The 23,022-nt window shown below is 42.8% G+C and overlaps 1 protein-coding gene across 1 annotated transcript in view; it reads left to right on the top strand.

Annotated features, from left to right (window-relative positions):
- LOC119423915 (cytohesin-3) overlaps nt 1-21,268 on the top strand; it is a 51,647-nt gene extending 30,379 nt beyond the window's left edge. The window contains exons 6-13 of the mRNA XM_037691343.1: nt 4,777-4,857; nt 4,945-5,057; nt 10,229-10,377; nt 10,520-10,631; nt 16,393-16,469; nt 18,426-18,497; nt 18,572-18,726; nt 20,993-21,268. Of these exons, the coding sequence (XP_037547271.1) occupies nt 4,777-4,857; nt 4,945-5,057; nt 10,229-10,377; nt 10,520-10,631; nt 16,393-16,469; nt 18,426-18,497; nt 18,572-18,726; nt 20,993-21,065 (832 nt within the window). The 3' untranslated portion in view covers nt 21,066-21,268. The remainder of the gene's footprint in view (nt 1-4,776; nt 4,858-4,944; nt 5,058-10,228; nt 10,378-10,519; nt 10,632-16,392; nt 16,470-18,425; nt 18,498-18,571; nt 18,727-20,992) is intronic.
- Nucleotides 21,269-23,022: the final 1,754 nt, after the last annotated feature.

Here is a 23,022-nt window from a genome sequence, read left to right as displayed (position 1 = left end):
GGGCCTTTGCTGAACCGCATGAGGGTAAGGACCACCCGGCCGGTTATGACCCCCAGGCGGCGGCTGCATGCTGGAGCCAGCCGACAGGTGCCTTGGATGCCGAGGAGGTGGAGGGGGCATTGGCCTGCTAAGGCTCGAAAATTGCTGCCTTCTCTGTCGTGCCTGGACAGTCCGTTCCAGTGCTTCCAAGGCAGCCGAACCGAACAACTCCCCCGGCACCACTGGGACATTACGGAGGGCTCTACGGCATGGCTCAGTCAATGCTGACTGAGCTAACCAGACCTGTCGGCGAGCTTGGACCAAGGAGGACATCACACGCCCAAGCTCCCTCGTCATTAGTGCAAAGGCCTGAAGCGCTGCATCGTTAAAGCCCATCGCTGCTGTCGTACCACTAGTCCCCTGAAGGGACGCGGAGAGGGCAAGCATTAGGTGTGCCAAGGAATTACCTAGGCGGCCAGCACGCGCTCCGGCGGCATAGGCTCTGCAGAGGAATTCATCCGTGACACGACACTGAGCTCGTGGGCACCGAACATGACTGCGCAGAGCTTCATCTGGTGACACGATGAGAGAGGCAACAGCAGGTTCTATCGCTGGCATGCGATCCAAGCCTGCTGCAGCCGGCTCATGCATGGCCGCCAACACTCTGCCATCTGCAGAGAGGCGCGCAAAGGCCTTGGGGTCCCGCCAGCAACCATGCAACTCCCTCAGGAACTCCTCTGATGGAGGGACAGAAAAGGAAGGAGGGGTCAGTCCGCGCCTGAAGAAGGCACTTCCAGGGGTGGACGCCTCTGGTTGCGGGACGTCCAGCTGCAGTTGTCTCAGGGCCATACGCATAATGTCCTGCATCGAGCCGTCACCCGACCCACTAACTGCACTCCGAGAAGAAGAGAGTGAAGCTGTCTCTGAGACTCGAGATGAATGCCCGTCCTCCTCACCTAAAAAGTGAGAGGCAGAGGCAGCCAAGGATAGCACATCCTCCTCCACAGCCAGTTCAGGCATGGGTGGGGAGGAGAGTCCAGTTGCTGCCACTGGTTCAGTTCCCAGTTGGTGTACCTGAAAAAGGGACTTCATCTCCGCTAATTCAGCGGAGAGCTGCTCCACCCTTGTGGAGAGGCCCCTATCAGACCTGGCTCGCTTCTTCCCAGGAGGGGCCACAGAGACTGCGGCCTCAGTCCGGCGCTTCGAGCGCCTAGGTGGAGCCTCCTGCCCAGAAGGCGGGAGGTCATCGCCGAGTTTGGGGCGAAACTGGGCCAGCCGGGCTGCCCTCACAGCATGCGACATGAAGCTGCAATTCATGCAGGGGTTCTCTGACAGGGCATCCACCAGATGGTCATGTCCAAGGCAGGCAGGACACAGGTCGTGACCGTCATCTATCTGGAGCATGGCTCCACAGACTGTACAGCAGTGAGAGCCGTCCATGCTCCTTACCCAGCTATGCCCAAGATATTCAGAGGGGCTAGCACCACTAGCTCAGCTGGTAAAAGAGGACAATTGGGAGAGGGGGCGCGAACGCTCGCCTTCACCAATGAAAACAAGGTCAAAACTCAGAGAGGCTAGCACCACTAGCTCAACTGGTAAAAGACGACAATTGGGAGAGGGGGCGCGAACGCTCGCCTTCACCAATGAAAACAAGGTTAGAACTCAGAGAAGCTAGCACCACTAGCTCAACTGGTAAAAGAGGACAATTGGGAGAGGGGGTGAGAACATTCGCCTTCACCAATTAAAACAAGGTTTGAACTCAGAGAGGCTAGCACCACTAGCTCAACTGGTAAAAGAAGACAATTGGGAGAGGGGGCGCGAACGCTCGCCTTCACCAATGAAAACAAGGTTAGAACTCAGAGAGACTAGCACCACTAGCTCAACTGGTAAAAGAGGACAATTGGGAGAGGGGGTGAGAACACTCGCCTTCACCAATTAAAAACAAGGTTAGAACTCAGAGAAGCTAGCACCACTAGCTCAGCTGGTAAAAGACGACAATTGGGAGAGGGGGTGAGAACACTCGCCTTCACCAATTAAAACAAAGTGAAAACTCAGAGAGGCTAGCACCACTAGCTCAGCTGATAAGAGGACAATTGGGAGAGGGGGTGAGAACACTCGCCTTCACCAAATAAAACAAGGCCAGGAACTCAGCTGGCTACGTAATAAACAAACTTCGGAGCACGGTCCAACCGACCACGCGGTTGGAGGCCTCCAGTAAACAAGAGCGGAGCGAACGCTACCGCTAACCAATAGCAAAATATAAGCAAAGAACCACTACTCACCAGTGTTAAATCACACACATAGTAGTCATAAACAACGTCGGAGCACAGTCCAGCCGACCACGCGGTTGGAGGTCTCCTAACCCCCGCTCACGCTACCGCTAACCAACGGCGAAATATAAGGAAAACTACTCACCGGTGTTGAATCACACACATAGTAGTCAGACGCTGTAATTTGGGAGAGGCGGAAACCGCCGTAGTTCCCAACGAAACAGCAGAAATACCTTTGAACAGGGTTAAACCGTCGCAGCCCTAGGAGGGCGAACACGCTACTCCCGCAAACGGGCAGTCGGGCTTCCGACGACGGTAAAAAGTTCAGAAAAGGTCCAAAGGGCTGAAGCCCTGAATTGAACCGCGCGCGAGAAGAAAATAGGAGCAGAGCAGCGGATGACGTCGGGCTATATAGCCTCTGATTGGTCATCCGTGTCACACCTGTGACTCCGTTGGTATTATTACTCGAATCAGCGCATGCGCGAAGGGAACATTCAGTGCTTTCAGCACCGCCCTCTGGCGGTCAGGAGGGATGAAATAGAACTAGAAAGTTCCTGGAGAAACTTTGACGGGGACTGTCTGGTTGCTGCCAATTTAAAATTGTTGATTTGTCAGTACTATGTGTTTGGGTTTGCTCTCAGCTACCTCTATACCAAATTTCAGCTCGGGATGAAAAAAACAAATAAAAAAAACCAACGTCATAGTCATTTTTTCTATTTAGCTAAGGTGGCCATGTTGAATTTTTTTATTTGGATTCAGTATGTGATGGGGAACATTCTCAGCTATAACCTCACCAAATTTCAGCTCTATGTGTAAAAATAGCCGAGTTAAAGCCATTTGAATGTAGCTTTGGTGGCCATCTTGAATGTTTAGATTTGAATTCAGTATTTAATGATCCTTGCTCTGAGGTACCAACACAACAAATTTCAGCTGAATATCACTAAAAGTGGCTGAGCTATCATACTTTTTCCATTTTAGCTGAGGCGGCCATCTTGGATATTTGATTTGCATTAGGAATGTATAACAACTCACACTCGGCTACAAGCATATTAAATTTCAGCTCAATAGCTTAAAGAATGATTGAGTTATAGTCAATTGTGTGTTTGCTGAGGTAGCTGTGGCAGCCATCTTGAATCAAAATGGCGCCAAACATTATGCAATGCTTACTTTCTGTTAGTTTCAAACAAATCCAAAAGTGACTTTCTGGGATTTCTTCATGAACCTCTTAAGTCATGTGACCTCACAGCAGCAGGTAGTGTGAGGTGCTATGTCATGTGTTTGTATTGGAAAAATGGCATCTTTGTTTGCAAATTACATCGCCATGGTAACACGAAACACCGATAAAAGTAATAGCACACATCATCACGGCACCGAGCCGGTCTTTTTGATATAACATTTGTGGGGGTACATGTTGCGGTTCGTGTGATTGGTCCGAACTTTGTGGTCATGTTTAGGCGGGAAAAATAAAAAGCTGTATCGTCGCTGCGTTGTTTCTGTTTGCGCTGCAGTGGGAGAGCTTACCGGGGCTTCTTGCTACAGTTTGTCTTTTGGGTGAAGAATGTCCATGTAAATAAGAACATCTCACAAATGTGTCAGCGGGATCAGACGTCTTACATCTGAATACGTATAAATCCGCCTTTAATAAAAGAAAACGTTTACAAAAGGCTAACTAAAAGCAGCGAACAGTAGCTAAAAACTAAAAGTAACTTCAACAATAAAATAAGAGAAAGTATGCCGAAACAGATTTTCTAAAACTTTTTAAAGGAATTGAAGATATTGCAATGCATTTCTAAGTAAAAAAAGTAAAAAAAAAAGATAAGTTCAAAAAGTATAAAAGTTACAAATACCAAAAATTATAACGCTCATCTCATTTTTTTGTGTCTGTTGTACATCACTTTGCTTGGCCTTGTTGCTGTTTTAAGTGCTTCATAAATAAAGTGGTATGGTAGCTCCTGACTGAGCTTGACGTTTTGAAACATGATTGACTAAAATAGCACGGAGTTAGATAGTAAAATAAATGTTTGGGAAAAATAATTAAAAAAAAAACACAATCAATGGAAAAGTGTTCGTCAACTAAATCACAAAATGTCACATTACACTGCAGGTTTCTTGTAATCCAGCATCGTCAGGCCTCCAGCAGTACTTTGCTACATAAAACTCGTGTCTGAAGTTTCTTGGTTTGAGCTGAACAGAACAGAACCAGCTTGATTCTTGCTCAGCGAAGGAGAAATAAGATCAGAGCGGCTCTGACCGCAGATGTTGACTTTTTCTTCATAATCTCCCCAACAGCCAAAGTTCTCACATAAAGGGTGGGTCTGTTCTTGTTTTTTTTTTTTTTGGTTACTATTTTTACCCCTCCCTCCTCAGCATCTACCGATGGTTTCAATTGCTTCCAGACCTGCAGAACGTCTGAAATGAATCATAAGACACATGTGCACAAGAACGACAGGAATGCAGGGAAAACTACTTTCAGGCCTCAATATGACTGTCTTCAAAAGTGTTATATTTTTTGTCTTTTCTAAAACAGGGATGACTTCAACATCAAGGTGCTTCAGGCTTTCGTGGAGCTGCACGAGTTTGCAGACCTGAACCTCGTCCAAGCTCTACGGTCAGAAGCGTGACTCTGTGTAGAAGTTAAAAAAAAACGAGTCCGTATCAGCTCCGACCTGCTTCACCCGACACCTTTCTGTTGTAGGCAGTTCCTGTGGAGTTTCCGCTTGCCGGGTGAAGCCCAGAAGATCGACCGTATGATGGAGGCGTTTGCCTCGCGCTACTGCCAGTGCAACCCTGGAGTGTTTCAGTCGACAGGTCAGAACCACAGGTCAAAGCTGAGACGCTCTGTTCTTTCAGGTGTGACCTCACAGGCCTGTCAGACGAGCTCCATCGCTGTCTCAGGCCGTCACCATGCCAACCACTGAGGTGTCAGAGATGCTCTTTGTTTGGATATTTTTAGCATTTTTGTTGAGCAAAATTGTGGGAGAACCACCAATAATCCTGGCAGGGAGACGGATGATGGACCGTGCTCCACAGATGTCTCTCTGGTGTTAATAATTTGTTCATGTCTGCCTGCCGGCGAAGGAAAGTGGTAATATTTTTGCTTGTTTCTTTTTGTGTGTGTGTGTTTATGTGTCTTGATAGTGTTAGTAAAATTTCTCATGAACCACTGAATGGATTTTAGTGAAACATTCAAAAAATAACCATTTGGTGTGTGACGATATGGACCAAAATTAATATCTCAATATTTTTAAGATGAATGACGATATACGATATATATCTCAATATTTTTCTTTCCATAATGTACGGTAACAAAAATATATCTCTGAGTCAAAGCTTAGTCCCAATTATCACACAGGCACATTTATTAACAGCTGTAACTATACGAAATAAATGTCTCAAAAATAAAATAAAGTTTTTTCCTGCATAACAAAACCAAAAACACAGCTGTGCACTTCAAATTTAAATATAACACATACGGAGCAAAGATAACGAAAGGCTGAGTTGCTCTTTAAAAAGTCCGATTCTAATGAAGTACATTCATTCAACCTTTATTAACAATGATGTTAGAAAGCCCACATTGTTGTGTACTTTGTACTTGGCTTGTTTACTGAGCTCGTTTCTGTTTGGTTATAATAATAATAATAATGTCAGCACTGCATGTTTCCATACAATGGCGAAATTAGTCTCTGCATTTAACCCATCCACCACCAGGTGGTGCAGTGGGCAGCTATTGAAAGCGCCCGGGGGACATTTTGGGGATTAGACGTATGGCATGTTTCTTTCTGAATTTCATAGTTCCTGTGCTCTTGAATGTACCGCGGCTGTTCTGACGCTAGTGAATGCACCGCTCTGCGTAAAGTGCAGAGCTGCGTGCCGTGCGTTGGAGTTTTTTTCTCAGGACACTGACGTAGCCTTGCTGTTTGAGCTTCTGTTTGTGCTTTACTGGTTACTGCTGTGCGTAAATACACAGCAAATAAATCACCCTAAGCTGGATATCTGTCTCCGTGTTTTTTAATGAGAAGACAACTTCATACCGTGCCGCTATAAACCAGTTAATTTCCTGGAGAACACCAAACCTCTCCTTTGTAGCAGCTACCCAGTCATTTTCACACCTATCATTAATTTACATCCATGTCACCAGAGTGTCTCCGCTGTGAGTCAACTATTGTGACGACTGATATCTGCATTATGCATCTAGCTTGTTCACAGTGGGTATGTTTACATGGACACAAGTAACCGGATCAAATGGCCGGTCGGAATAAAAGTGTGTCATGTAAACACTCCGTTCGGGTTATTTTTTGTGTATTCGGCGCGATCCGTTATAATTTGTGATCAGAACAAAACGGGTGGTTTACGCCGATCTGAAACCCGATCGGTGCGCATGTAAACGCTTGATCTGTTCGTTTTTATCTGATGGTGAAAAACTGACCTGACTGCGCATGTGCGACTTTGCCATTTCCGCCTGGCTAACGCTAATAATGTTAGCATGTCAGGGAAGTAAAACTGGTCGGTGAGCGACACAACATTTCTACTAGAAACTTTTAAAGAGCTCAAAATGATTTCTATTACCTGTAGCTCAGTCAGGGAGTGCAATAACGTCTCCACCATCATTAAAACCTGTTGCGGGTCCATTTTGGGTGCTCAGGTTTGTTTACATTCACCCGGAAGTAGAACTTCTTCTTCGGTGGTTTTTTTTAAGGAGAGTTTACCACTCTGTGCATGTCAGTACTGCTGTTTAGAACAAAGTCCGCTGCATGTAAACGCTCATCATGAACAGATTGTGCCCATGTAAACAACACATTTGAATTATTCAAACAGAACATTTCAATCCGGTCAAAGAATTCTGCGCATGTAAACATAGCTACTGGGAGCTGACATAACAGGAGGCGGGTGAGGGGCTGGGTTTGTATTCACTGAGGGAGAGGAGGAGAGGACGTGTGAAGGAGCAGACTGGGAGAAAAACTTGCAGATTTTCAAGTATAACTTTACATAGAGTATGAGCCTAGTACGCGGAGGTCCGCACGTACTGGATTAGACTCAAAGTGGACGCCCACAGGGCAAAGCTCAATTTTTACGATCGCGTACTCTGTGTCGCACAATAAACTGCCCGGCGACGGACTGTTTTGTATGCGACACCAATGTATTAAATTCCCCTTCTCCATCCTTGATCTGGCCTTTTCTTTTGTTTTTTTGTCAAAAGGCAAGCGATCTCTTCCTCCTCCTTTGATGCCATGACTGAAATGGTGAGAAATTAAGGAATTTGTCACAAGCAAATTAAAATCAGGTCCGGCGTGGCTACAGGAGGGTCTGGAGATTTCCTGGTGGGCTGGTCTGATGTGTGGGCTGCAGGGCCAGCGCTCCCTGTTTTTTAAAAATTTTTTAGAACTTTTTATTAACAACACATAAACACAGAACACCGCTGTGGCTGGGTCTGCCAGCTCTCGTTTTTTTTTTTTTAACCTGTCAATCAATCCAGTGGGCGTGTCAGCAAATGACCAATCCGTGACCTCAATTTGTCCCGAAGGTAAACGCCCCTTGTCTGTGGAGCTGCTCTGCAGACGCTCAGGGTGGACGCTCGAGGATGAAGTCTCAACCCTCTGCGGATGATGCGCACAGTTTCCGCGCGGCTTTGCATCGATATAGTCTCGTTTTATATCGTGTATGAAATTATCTCGATGTTTTAAAAAATATCGAATTATCGCCCAGTCCTAGTGTACATCTACAATTGTTCAACTTTTGGAGTCAGCTTAATGGTCGCCACAATTTATCGACCTTAGCAAACACTCAAACGGCTAAAACTCTGACAACTGGTCAGATATCGAGGTAAAATTTAGTGTGGTAGTAGCTGAGCATGATTTCTAACCCATACTCCGAGCACTTTACATTGAGCAATATTTTTTAAAACTTTAGCATTAACTCTTGGTGTCAACCCTCTCTGTCTGTTAGCACAATATCTCACGAACCACCTGGCAGATTTGAATGAATCTCTCAGAATGTAATCAGTGGATGATCGTCTGCAACTGATGAACATTTGGAGTCAACACATTTCAAGATGGATGCCACAGCTGACCTGTGAAATACAAACATGTCTGCCAATCAGTCAGTATTGTACATAGCAAGCTAACATTTGTAGTAGCTGCAAGCCATCCTTAACCAGTCAGCTATCCTTAACCTATAAAAGGTTATATTTAACTTTTTAACATTTATGCTATTACAGCAGTTTTAGTTTTAGTTGAACTCTATGCGTTTACCCTGAAAACCAACTCGGGTACACGTAGGCCTCATTTGAAATCAGTGTTGACTGCAGCCCAGTATACCATCACTTATGGCCACTCTAATGTTCTGACACAAATACATCCTCTAATAGGATGCGAGAGATGTCCTTTTTTAATGCATGTCAATCTTTAAGCCCTGAGAGTTTCTGTAACTAAAGCTCAATATGGATTAACCAGATTACAACAACCACAGATTGCAGTTCACTGTGGCATCACAGCAACAAAACAAACAGGGGTCATCCATAATTCAGGTAGAGGGAACCTGGCTGAGTGATACATGGTTTTGTGATAAACAAAGCCTGCAGCTACACGTGTCAGTGAATAATTAAAGATGCTTTAGAGGTTGACCTTTTGTGTATGTGTAGTGCTGGTGCAGGTGGATGTGGTCCCATAGAGGCGGCGTTCTGTAGATTGTAGTGAGCTTAGTGCTAATCGATTACCTGCTGAACAAATGCGTCTGCTAAAACACAGGTGTTGACGTGCACAAAAGGTTCGAGTGCAAAGTGCGATATACTCAGCACAACCTCAAATGTGAAAAAGTTTAAATACTGAGTAAAATGCAAATTAAAAACAATGTAATAATTACAAATATCTCAAATGCATATTTTAGTCACAGTGGAACATGGCAAATGTTTAAAAATGTTGCCATTTTTTGAAAAAATAGTCATAAGTTCATTGCAACAACTTCTAACTTCTGCTCCCATGCAGACATCTTTTTTATGAATTGGACTTGCAGCATGTTAATTATACAGATTGTAAATGGTTTTTTTTTAACCATAAGTTTCCTGACCAAAGTGTTTATGGTTTAATGAATTAAACGTGCATCTTTCTTCAGTAGCCCCAGTTACATATAGGCATGACATACATATTCATGATTGTGCGTGTGTGTGTGTACAGCACATCAACACGGGGCCTTGTCTGTGACAGTAATCATGCAGCGAGCTCACACAAACACAACATGTTTGTAGATTTTTAATTACCACAACCATGAGAAAACAGCTAATCTCATCCTGTTTAATAGTTTCTCTTAATCCAGCACCATTTTCTGCACAGTACTGATCTGGGTACGGAGCTCTTGTTTATTTTATGGAGAAACAGACCGACAATGGGCTGCTGAAGACCAAAGTGTCGGCAGGAGCAGAGAGAGAGGGGAATGAATGATTCATTTCCAAGCAGCCACTGGTTCCTGTGAGACCAGGACCATTAACTCACAGCAGGGACATCGTAAACCTGTCCGTCAAATCCACAAACTACCATCTAGTTCTCAAACGTGTACATAATTTTACATAGAAAGTCTAAGGACATTAAAGAAAATTTAGGTCAATTAAAATTTTTGGATGAATAACGGTGCATGGTTGTTCTGCGTCTCTTCTTTTTATCCGACTAAATTATGACAAAATTATTTTTTTAGTCTTTTGAGAGTAAAATTAGCATTTTAGAGAATCAGCTATAAGTTTTAACATTGACAGTTTAAGAAATCACCATGTGTAGGAGACACTGTATGCTGATGATGTTCTGTTATATGTTTAGGAAAAGTGTTGCATTACACGTGCAATACAAACTGTGAACACAGATAAAATTAATGAAATGCAGTTTTGCAAACATCCTATTTTATTTAATTTTGTACTTAGCCGTATATTTTGTTGCATAAATAAGTTACTGATTGAAGAATGGTTCAGTAAAATACTGAATTGGCTTCATTTGCAGATACATGCTATGTTTTGTCATTCGCTATCATCATGCTGAACACCAGCCTGCACAACCCTAATGTCAGAGACAAGCCCCCCGTCGAGCGCTTTATCTCCATGAACAGGGGCATCAACGGAGGAGGCGATCTGCCAGAGGAGCTTCTCAGGGTGAGGATTTGTCTGTAATGCATGTGCCTCTGTATGTGATGATCTGTGATGCCTGCGTCACGTGTACTCAACACAAATGAGCCATGTCCTCCCCTGTTTCCCTGTTTGATGAATTGTTTCCCTCCCCCCTCCCTGTCGGCAGAACCTTTACGACAGCATCAAAAACGAACCCTTCAAAATCCCGGAGGACGACGGGAACGATCTGACGCACACCTTCTTCAACCCCGACAGAGAGGGATGGCTCTTAAAGCTCGGTATGTGCATAAATTAATCTAAGCATTCCAGGTTCTAGCTACCGTATTTTACGGATTGTACGTCGCTCCAGAGTATACAGTACTGTAGTTAAAAATACCTCATGAAGAGGAAAAAAAAACCCATATAAGTCGCTTCCGAGTACAAGTCGCATTTATTTAGATGTGTATTTCACAAAGTGCGAGAACAGACATTTAATCTGGAATAGCAATAACACACAGAACATACCTGGGATCCTGAACAGGATTAATTAACATAACAAGCCAACGAGGACGACAAGCAAGTTACTGGTAAATTCACCAATTTCATTCCACATCACTGAATCCATTGAATTCTTCATCCTCGATGTCGCTTCTGAACAAGTAATCGGATTAAACGGCCATTCGGAATAAAAATGCGTCGTGTAAACGCCCCATTTGGATTATTTTTTGTTGATTCAGCTCGATCCGAAAGAATTTGTACTCAGAATGAGACGGGTGGTTTATGCCGATTCATAATCCGAACGGTGTGCATGTAAACACTTAATCTGTTCATTTGTTTCCGATTGTGGAAAACTGACCTGACTGCTCATGTGTGACCTATGTCATTTCTGCCAGGCTACGCTAATATGTTCGGGAAGCAAAACTGTTCGGTGAGCGACAAACATTTCTACTAGAAACTTAGAAAGAGCTCAAAATGATCTGTATCACCTGTAGCTCAGTGAGGGAGTGCAGCAACGTCTCCACCGTCATTAAAACCTGTCGCGGGTCCATTTTAGGCGCTCAGGTTTGTTGACGTTCATCTGGGAAGTAGAACAGAAGTAGAACTTCTTCTTCTGTGTGTGTTTTTTTTTTTAAGGAAAATTTACCACTCTGCGCATGTCAGTACTTCTACTCAGAACAAAAGCCCCGCTGCATGTAAACACTGAACGGATTGTGCCCATGTAAACAATACGTTCGAATTGTTTAATCTGAAAACATTTCAATCCGGTCAAAGAATTTTGCGCATGTAAACATAGCTAGCTACAGCCCAGTGAGCTAAAGGCTTGGCTTTCACTAAACCTACTTCCTACTAAACCACCTGAATTATATCATGCCAGGAAACTAATGCGTAAATATGGTTTTATTACCAGCAGCTGTTGTAAAGACGCTTTCATGAAAATGTCACGGTTTATCTCAAAACATAGCTGCGTCTAAGCTTGGCTGTACCTTGCTCAGTTTCAAGCTTGAGCTCACTTCAACTAACACCGTTGTCTGTGTTGTATCGCTTCAGTTCTAGCGGTAACGTTTAAATCATATTTAGGATCTCATTTTTGTCCTCGAAACTGTCGCCTTCCATCTTGTTTGCTAGATCATTTGTGAAACAGGTGTATCTGTTAATCCATTGTCTTTGTGAGTCTTTTCTTTGTTTGATCTCCTCTGATAAGGTCAGCTTGTCTTTACACCTTCTGGTCATGTTAGTGTTTTTACTGAAACTTTCTGTGATTTTTATTTTTTCTGGCTGTTCACATTTTCTCTCTCACCCTTTGTTATATTCTCTCATTCTGTTCTGTAATGGCTGTTCCCACTTAAATCTTTGTGTTAGGAGGTAGGTAACACTCCGTCCTCCTCCTTCCTACCAGATCATCTCACGCTGTCTTGCATCAGCTGGCATTATTTCTTCAACACACCGTGCCCCTGAACACGCTCACCACCTCATAATTCTCGTATCAGAGCTGTAAGAGGACAAATGTTCATTACACCGTGAGGTGATGGGCTATCTCCTTCACAAGCAAGTCAAGGTGGAGATCTTTGATCTGCGTGGGGATTGACTGCATTCCTCTTTGACTCTGGAGGGGGTTGGATGATGCTCAGGCCTTGTCTTGGTTGGTGCACACAGGGTTCGTACCCCCATTTTAAGAGATAACTATCATCAAACCACAGTGTCATTCACTGTATTACTTAAAGGAACAGTCGAGTGATTGATGTTCTGTTAAACAGTTATTAACAGTTTACACTTTATGAGTTATGACATCATTTATGGACAAAGTGTGGAGAAAAGGACACAAGTCTTCTTCCAGGCTAGCCTGTAGAAATACTATTTATTCGTTTACAATGGTTCAGCAACAAATTGAACCGTCATGCAAAAGTGTAGAGGTTTATTTTTAGCTCTATAGTTGTCTTTCACGTCAGCGTGACATTTACGAGCAACTAGTTTTATTAGCCTGAAAAACGATACAAAAAGAGCTCCGGTCTGGCTAGCCATTAGCCTAGCCTAGCCTAGCTTAGAGGAAGACTGCTCATTCATGCTCTGAGACAGATGTCACCGCTTAAAAAGTACCAACTATTCATAACTGTCTGACAGAACGTCACCTGACCGTCACTTTAATCGTTGTCGGTTTTATTCTCGTCAGAAAAAAAGAGCTTTTGCTGTAATTTTAAAGTCTTCAAACTTTGTGCTAAGCTAATTTTGTTTAGCTTCAAAATTTAAAACATAAACTTGATGGTATCTGTCGTTTTCTGTAAACCTTTAACTCACTGAAGCAAAAAACATGTGATATTATTTTTTTAAATATTAAAAAAATGTGTAAAAGGTCAAAATAAACAGCCACAGGCTTTAGTGTTGCTCTCTAAATAAAGCTAGCTCGTCCACAGGTGAGCTGAACGTGTCATTTCATGCTCTGTATGTTATCAGCACGTCATGCCCCATTGTAGCTGAAACGCAGCCATGATGCTCGAGCTTTGATGAATGAGCTTCACACATTCTGCTGTGTGGCTGAGGATGCAGTGAAATAAAGGAGACCCTTGCCCCTTTTCATTGCTCTTCCTGTGTTGCTGCCCTGCGGACCTCTGTACCTCTTAATGCTTTGTCATGAAATTTGCTCTCTTCCTGTTTTGCTCGCTATCAACTCAGCTGCACATGCCAGACTGTTTTTTTTTATTTATTTTTTAATACACGTTTTAGAATTCCCTTCTACCTGTGCCCTCCGTCAGAACAGTTCCAGATATGTTTAATGGGGAACATTTTCGTTGTTTGATTTGATTGATGTGAGTCAGATTTGTGCTCCTGCACTGCTTTGCTGCTGCTGTGAAGCTCCATCTGTGCGCTTTGATCTGATCAAATACAATCTGATAGCATATGACAATGCTTTATTGTCCTGCTGGAGAAATTTGTTTTGAGCTCAGTCCCAATAGCCGCCTTTGCAACAGATCCATGATGACGCCATGCTGTTGCCAAGGACCGAGCCCGCTGCTGTGTCTGAATCTGTTATCGTCAAACTCTGACAGAATTTCAGAAATGACCCAACGTTGACACTTTTAGAACATGTTTCAGGAGCCACTGTGGCATTAGACACATCTCTGGGTCACATCTTGTCATACTCTGGGACTCATTTAGTGATGTGAAAAAATAGATTCAATCAAATATTATTTTCAAGTACTTTACTATTTCCATCATTTTACTACATTGTTTAGGGCAGTGGTTTCCATCCCTGGTCCTCGAGGAACACTATCCTGCATGTTTTAGTTGTTTCTCTGCTCCAGTGGTTTAATTACTTCCTTAAGTTCAGCAGAAGCCTGTTAATCACCCTTTCATTCAAATCCAGTGTGTTGGAGCAGAGGAACAACCAAAACATGCAGGATGGTGTTCCTCAGGGACCAGTGTTGGAAACCACTGGTTTAGGGCAGTACTGTCAAACTGCATCTTCTTGCATACAAATCACCCAATGTTACTTTTAAATAGGAGTTTAAATGGATCCCCAACTAGATGGAACAATAGATTGTATATACATTAATACTTCAGCTACAGGGGCGGCTGTGGCTGAGTGGTTAGAGCAGTCGTACACCAATGGGAGAGGTGGGGGTTAGATTCCACCAGCAGTCACATGCTGAAGTGTCCCTGGGCAAGACACTGAACCCCTCATTGCCTTCGATGTGTGTCCCATCGGTGTATGAATGAGTAAATGAGGACACAGACTGTAGTGTAAAGTGCTTTGAGTATCTTGATAAGATACAAAGGTGTTACATAATACAGTCCATTTACCATGTAAAAATTAATAGCACATGGATATTACCATGCTGTTTGCACTGCAATGCATTCTGGGTAAATGACAGACAGGTTGCTCCAGTGTGAGCTCCATCCAGCGTGAACGTTAATTTTAGACAACGTCTGATGTTCGGCCGTTTTAAAGTGAACCTGCTGAGCATTGACAGGAAGAGACTGCAGAATTCACTCGTTCTGCATCTGAAAATGATGAAGAGGAGAGAGTCCAACAGAAGAGCTGGTGTTGGTGCTGCTTACGGGAGAACTTATGTTGCAAAGAGCTCTGCTTTCTATCACAAGCTGTTCACAACAAGCATCCAGATCAAAATATATTATGATATAGTGTTACATATTATATAATAATAAAGATTTAAAGATATTTAGAGATATTTTTGTCACTTTACACATCCTTCTATTCATTATCTGCTGCTTGTGTTAATTTGTGTTACTGGGAGCTGGAGCCGATGTTACGCCAAACTTTATTCCACCTGGACCACAGTTCAAACAATCTTAGTACACAAGCGCACATTAATCATCGACCGCGCACACGTCTGGTACTGCTCCGTGGATGAAAGATGGCAGAGGTGGTGCACCTCAGCTTTACCCTTTTAGCTTTTACGTTCTCACAAGTTCATCACGTTTGATCGTTTCTACCCGTATATTGTGCATAACGTCATAAGGACTAATATAAAATATAACTTTATTGTCACACATTGTTACTTTGTAGCTTTCACTCCTTGTGTTGTAATTCCAACTGCAACCCAGTCCCAGAATGCATTGCACCTGTAAAATCTTGACATCCTTAAGTGAAAAACGTTATAAACGTATGCAGTTATTTAAGTAATTAGGTGTTTTCTTTCATGTGTCGCAAGCAGCAACTTATTGTAAAACATGTGCAAGTAGTCAGAGATTTCTTTAAATTACGGGTTTTACTTTGGACAATTGAGAAAATCCATAGAGAGGAACCCAGGAGGCATCCTAATCAGATGCTCAAATCAACTGACCCCTTTTAATGCAGAGGAGCAGCGGCTCTACTCTGAAATGACCAGACTTCCTTCTAAACATTGTAATAACCCTAAATAACCACTTTGGAAACCACTAAAAAGGCAGACGCCGCTGTGAGAACGAGCCAAGTGTAAACATTACCTCAGTAACAGCAGCTTTGTGCTCATTCAGCTAAGTCAGCACCTACATCACTATGGCTCCCTGTTTTTCAGATTGTATATTAATTACATGGGTATGCTGCAGATTGCATCACTGATGGTGTAATTACCCAAAGATTCAGTAATCCCATTAATCTAGTCTGAGTTAGAGACAGATGGAGACATTGTGTAACTTTTTTATATTATCTAAAACCTGGATTATTGAGCATGCATCAGGATATTTTTTATTTTACCCTTCAGTTTATTGTTTAGCTGTTGTTCCAGACAAAGAAAGGCTTTGAGGATCAGGCTCGTAGAGTAACGCTCACGGATTAGACCCCTGGTGCGTCCTGAAACTTCAGTTATCAGATGATGTAGTAGCGTGCACATTCCTGGGATTTTTTAACTTGACAGTAACACAAGGTTCAACTGTCTTCTAACTCTGCTCCCTCGTCACCTTTCTGTCGTTCGCCTGCGAGCATCAGTCTTTGGGGAGTGTGTGTAGATCAGAACCAGCTGTGGCACGTGGAGCTGGGGTCTCCTGCAGGTTGGCGTCTACAGGCACAAAAACGGCCCACTCTCCAGCTGAAGCTCAAATCCTGTGTTTTATTTTCCCCAACAGGCGGCCGAGTGAAAACGTGGAAGAGAAGGTGGTTCATTCTGACCGACAACTGCCTCTATTACTTCGAGTACACCACGGTAAGTACACGGACGTGTGCGTCCTCGTGCGTGGGACAGACGCCCACACGACAGCTTTAGTGAAATAAAGTATAAACGATAAACGACTGAAGGTAAAATAGCTTAAAATAAATTAAAACTGCATTGGATAAAAACTGGAAATGTGCGTTTTTGTAATGAGTTTGGTCTGATGGTAAGAGATACCACTGCTTCCTGCTGTATTTGATGGTTGCTTAGCAACAATATGATGATAACGCTGCTCAAATTCACCAAAGTGTGTTTTGCAGCATTTTATGCCTCTTCATTTTGTTCTTTTCATGCAGTGTGAATGAAATGTTTCATTTTAGATTTAATGGATTATATACAAATAAACAAAAATATAAACAAGTCGTATTTAATTAAAAAATATATATATTTTTTTTTTAATTTAGGACAAACAAATGTTTTTACATTTGCCGAACAAACATATTTCTGTTTATTTAATCAGACATGTACCAAGGCTTTATAAATATATTATATATGTATAGTATATTTTATTAAAAGGCATGTGTCTGTGCCTGAGAGTGTGTGTCTTTTAGCAAAATATCTCATGAACTACTGGATTGGTTTGACAAAACTCTCAAAACCTCATTTTTAAATGTATGTCTAAAACTGATTAACGTTTGGAGTTAATCCAAGTCAAGATGGCTGCCACAGCTTGAACATAGAATACACATTAAATGTCTTCAGTTCAGTCAGTTTCACAAGTATTGTGCTCGGTTTTGAGGTGGTAGTAGCTGAGCATTATCTCTAACCAAACCTGTAAGTAGTGGTCAAAGTGTGAGGCATTTGCTTAAAACTTAAGTCATTAAGTAATAAAGTCAATCAGTTTTGTAACTCAAATAATCTCACAACCCACTGAATGAACTGCTCTTTTGGGTGCCCAAGATAAGAGCCCTGTGGTACCTCAGTGATCGGTGGTTGCTTCAGGAAGGGCGTCTGGCGTAAAACAATTGCTAAATCTTTGTGCGAGTTTGCTCGCTGTGGCGACCCTCAAGGAACGAAGCAGCTGAAAGAAAAAGCTAAAATTGTTAGCACTGGTTTAGCTGTTCAGATTCCCCCCCCCCCCCCCCCCACACACATCTCTGCTCTACACAATTAACTGTTTAACACATGCAGCCCAGTCCAGCAATTAACATGAGGCATGAATGCAAACATCTGCGAGTCCCCAGCAACACATGTGGCAACCCTCCACTCCTTCAGCCCCAGAGCCAGGAGTCCCTCAGCTGGGGGGGGGGGGAGACAGACATCAGCCAGCTGTGAGCAGCTGTCCCAGGGCATTTCCCTCCCCCCGCCATGCCCCCTCATTAGAGGAAAGATGACAACAGCCTGTTCCTCAAGGTCTTCCCCCCTACACCCCCCCCCCCCCACACACACACACACACATCTGGCCCTGCAGACACAATAACAGCCTCGTTGGAGGGTGAGTGGATGCAGAGCGTGGGGGTACACCTCCCTCTGGGGCTGTCTTTTCCATGACCAGGATATAAAACCTTTAAGAGATATGCTGTGTTTAAAGGAAGTGTGCTGCTGCATTATGGGTAAAAAAAATCCCCCCCCTCCCCCAACAAACAGGTGATAACTGTGGTCCTGAACATTTAATAATCACCTTTACCCCCAGTCTAATCACAGAAATGACATTTTAACAGCTTGTATTAATATTTGCTAATTGTCACTGGAATAAGACAAAGGAGTTAGTTCCTCCTGTGTTTAGTCTGTTTTACTCAAAATCTGATTTTAACCGTGATTTATTTTTGATTATTGATTTTGCTTAGTCAGTTTTGTTATTTTTGTAAAATAAGCGCAAACGTAATGGGAGTAACTAATCTCAGGAGGATTCTTTGTCTATTTTATGTGCGGAAAACCTGAAATAGTTGTAAATTCTTTCACAATATAAGCAAAACGTTGACGCTCAAAGTTAATGTGTTGTGTCATCAGGATAAGGAGCCCCGCGGGATTATTCCCCTGGAAAACCTCAGTATCAGAGAAGTGGACGAGCCGAGAAAACCCGTAAGAACCACGAATACAAAACGTGCTCAGTTTGTTTCCATTAAACATCATTTGTTGCTCCCCCCCCGCCGCAGAACTGCTTTGAGCTCTACAACCCCAACCACAAAGGTCAGGTTATCAAGGCCTGCAAGACGGAGGCGGACGGGCAGGTCGTCAAGGGCAACCACGTGGTGTACCGGATATCTGCGCCCACCCCGGAGGAGAAGGAGGAGTGGATCAAATCCATCATGTAAGACTCGGCACGTCCCTGTGGATCCATTTACACTTAGAGGGCACTTAGCCAGCGCCTGTCTGCTCCCACATGACACTTTCTCATGTCTGACCTTGACACTGTGAGAAACACACACACACACACACAGAGAGAGGCTGGTGACTGGATGTGACTTCGTTTCTCACGCTTCCAAGCAGATAACACTCAGAGGTGGTTCTTGCTCTGCAGGATGAGGTCAAACACACACACACAGTCCTGTGCAGGACTTGGACGTGTTTTAGCAGCTTTCCCTTCAAACGGTGTCTCTTTTTAATCCAGCAGGACGAAGAGAAGGTACCACTGTAAGCTGGACCCAGTGTGGTATCGATCTGTTCACTAGCTTTAGCTCCGCTGGCAAAAGCGATCAATATCAGGGCAGAAAATGATATTACTCAGTTGTTCCATCCTGTAATGATGTTATGAAGCCTCAGCATCCACATCTGGTGGAGTGTATCTGCTAAATGAAGGTGGGGCGGTACCGATGCAGAGAGGCAGCTTCGTATGTACATCTAATGATTCTGAGTTTCATTAAATACCGTCCCCTGGTTCGTGAGATATTTTGCTAACGGACTGACCAGGCAAAAGCCTTTTTTGCGTCCTGCAATGGACGTTGATAAAGATCACAGCCTGTAGTCAGACCAGACGGTTGAGGCGGCAGACTGTCCATAGGTCAGCAGATTTCACACAGAAATGCAGCTCGACTCATCCGCACAGCGAGGAGACGGCTGTTGTGTTAACTGCACGCACACACACACACACACACACACACAGCATGTCAGCTGCTAATTACTCAGCATTTTATGTAGTCTTTCGTGCAACATGAAGCTGGCGTTTTAAATGGAGAGTGAGTTGAGCTGACTGATCACGTAATCAGTTTTTTAAACAAGTAATAAAAACGGTGTCCGGCTACGCCTGTCACGATAACAAATTTTGCTTGGCGATTAATTGTCTCAGAAATTATTGCGCTAAACGATAATATTGTTTGAAATTTGACAATAATTAGTCATTATTGTCAAATTTAAGAAGAATTTTTTTAATTTGTTTTGCATGTAGTACCTTTTGTCGACCACTGGATGGCAGTTTGAACTGAATGATGGATAGTGAGGGAGCAAGCAACACGTCTCTTTAAGGAAAATGGGAGGGAGGCCCCTTGACGTGACATGGGCTGTCTCTCTTCGGTTCTCAAAATGGCGGACGTTCGGTGTGGTTTGAACTCTTTAGCATAGCATTTTTCACACAAAGCTTTTAACAAAAAAAATCAGTAAAGTTCTCAGCTTCTTTTTGCAGAGGAAAACTTTTTAAACGAAGGCGCCGGGTTTCAACCGTGAATTTTGGAGCTTCGACAAGACTGAGGTTTTTTTTTCCCTGAGGCCGGCCTGTTAGCTTAGCTCGTAGCTTAGCTTCTCAACTTAGCTGCTTTTAACAATCCAAAAACACGATTTTGGACGGTTAAAACAGATTTTAAAAAGAACAGAGAAAGGGCGGGGTCAGTGAAGAGCACCGGAGTTGAGCCTTTTGTCATCCAGTGTCTTCAGTAGAAAGAGAGAGAAACGAAGAAACAATTAAGCCGATAAATGAAAATGAGGTGGATAATTTTAGGTTAATGGTTAACGTTAAAGGTTAAAGGTTTCAGATTACATAAATACATCTAAAGCATGCAGACTGTGAAAACAGGAGACAAGAGTGTTTTGTTAATGTGCCTCCCAGCCAAGCCATCAATACATCAATCCAGACCAGTGTATTTTTAATATTTACAGTATGGTTAACCAGAATACTCACCTTTGAAATGTAATACAAAGTTCTTTGAAGCACAGGTTCTGTTGGGCTCCTTGGCTGATTTGAGGTTTTTTGTCTCAGTGCTATGCTGGGAGAAGCTAAAGCTGGCATGTAGCACCTTTCAAGATGGCGTCTGTTGTGGCTGGCTGTTCCGTTGTAATTCTGTTTCAGGGATCTCGGCACCCACATGGCATCGGATTGATTTCATTGTTGCCAACGTAAACCATGAAAGACCAAATAACTTTTTTTTCACCAACAAGAGGTTTTTGAGGTTACAATGAAAAAAAAAAAAGTGTTTTTCCTGTTAACAGAATTAAAACAGGATGCCTGATTCTTTCCTGTCTGCACACACAAGGCAGGGTGGATTTTCACTGACCATTAAAGCAACATCTTCACCAGGCTGATGAATTAGGTGGTGTTGTGAGTTTTCTGTCAACATTAAGCCTTTCCTTCCTGTCCTCCTTCGCAGGGCGAGCATCAGCAGGGATCCTTTCTACGACATGCTGGCCACCAGGAAGAGGAGGATAGCCAACAAGAAATGATGACTGCAGACTGTCAGCCACATTTGTCAGCATCACCTCTGTGACTGTGGGGGTTTGACAGGAGGGATTTGACTTTAGATCGCCTGTGCTTCTGCCTGAAGGCCTTCTGCTCCTCGGTCCTTGTCTAATGGGAACGTGGAAACCTCTTTTATTTCCTCAACGGGAAGCAGAGAAGAAGAAGCTGTAAAATAAATCTTCACCAACCAGGAGGATAAACTGAGCTCTGTTCTTGAAGTGCTAAGTAGAGGTCGCCCTCTGCTGGACACACCTGGAGTTACATCAACTTTACATAAAAAGAACAAACACTGGTCATTCATTTGGAGAAACGTGCCAGCAACATCTCCATTTTCTTACTCCTCCAACGTTTTGTAGATTTCCGAAAGCCTCAAGCTGACCAGTCAGCTGGTCTGACTGGCCGCCCTCACGTGACCAGCTGGATATGCAAACATTGATTTATTCTGTCGACATTTAGGCATGAATTTTAATTTACGGTCTGTCCAAGTATTTAATCTCTGAATGCAAAGAAATCAGAACAGGTTTACAGATAATAAAATTGTAATGTGGTTTAAAATATGCTGTAATTCATGAAATGCCACGTTTTATCGCCTGAAGGTGTTTTGTACATCGAGAATCCAACTTTGTGACGTTCATTTCTTCTGTATTTATTTTCTCATTTCTTTTTTTAAAGGTTACATGTAGAGTAATGAACATTGTGTGTGTTTATGTAGTGTTAATCACGGCTGTAGATTTTACCCACTCAGCTTTTCGTTTGAACTCGTCAACTTGTTTCTGCGGCTCCAGTTGGAGCCTCAGATAAAACTCGGAGGTCTGAGCGATGCCGTCATCCTACAGCCAAAACGTCAATGTGTGATTTATGACGCAGCTTCTGAGTGTACAAGCTGAATAAAAGATACGTGCTAGCATCAGACAGCCTGTGTTCTGTGTGAAACCAGCAAAACTACTGGTGTTTGTCTCTTTCCAATATGGGAAAACTAAACGCACGTGGCTGACCCAAACAGCTGAAACTATTGTCTGAATGTTTATGAAGCATTCTCTCATTGGGATCCATTTTTCTTTGGTATATTTTCAGCATCTTTCTCGTTCCACAACTTTTGCTATTTCAACAAATCATCAAAATGTTTATGTAGTTCAGAAGGGTGCTTTGACTTTTGATATTGCAGCTTTGGCTTTTTGAAAGATTTAGCCTTTTCTGCCATTTTTGTCTCATAGAAAATAAACTGAGTTCATTTTACATCCTTCATATCTTTAGATCTGTTTACAATATTTTAGTCCTTTCACATTTTGGTCTGCTTCAGCTTCCTTGAACAAATTTAAACTTTTTTTTCAGCTACTTTTAGCTGTTTTTCCAGTTTTGTGATCCTTTCAGATTTCATCTGCTAACTACATTTTGTGCTTCTCCTATAACTTATTTCTGCAAATTTAAGCTTGTTATTCTTATTTATGCAAGTTTCATATTTTTCTGCTATTTCAGCTACTGTTCAGCTGTTTTACCTTTTTCAGCTAATTTTTTGCACTCGTTTTAATTTTCAGTCTAATTCAGCAAAAATGTGCTCTCTCAACTTTCTTCTGGTAATTTAAGCTTGTCAGCTTTTTTTTTTAGCTACATTTCAGTTGTTTGTGCTAATTTCAGCTTTTGTTTCGATAATTTCCACGTTGTGTTCATTTCTGCTTCTTTCAGCCTAATTGGGCAAACATGTTTTTTTGCTTTCTTCTCATCGACGCTTGTTCTAGTTTTGCAGCTAGCTTGTTTTAGCTAATTTCAGCCGTTATCAGATAAATTTTAGGTTTTTGCTGTAATTTCTGCGACTTTCAGCGCAATTAACTTTGTCCAACTGACTGTCAGCTTGTTATGCACCTTTCAGCTTAGTTATGCTAATTTCACTTATTTCAGCTACTTTTAGTTTTTGCGCTCACTTTTTTCAGCCGAATTCAGCAA

The sequence above is a fragment of the Nematolebias whitei genome, chromosome 17, assembly GCF_014905685.2.
Source record: "Nematolebias whitei isolate Nwh7 chromosome 17, NemWhi1, whole genome shotgun sequence".
Taxonomy (NCBI): Eukaryota; Metazoa; Chordata; class Actinopteri; order Cyprinodontiformes; family Rivulidae; genus Nematolebias; species Nematolebias whitei.
Note: the sequence above shows the minus strand (reverse complement) of the source record. Positions and strands in the feature narration are given on the sequence as shown.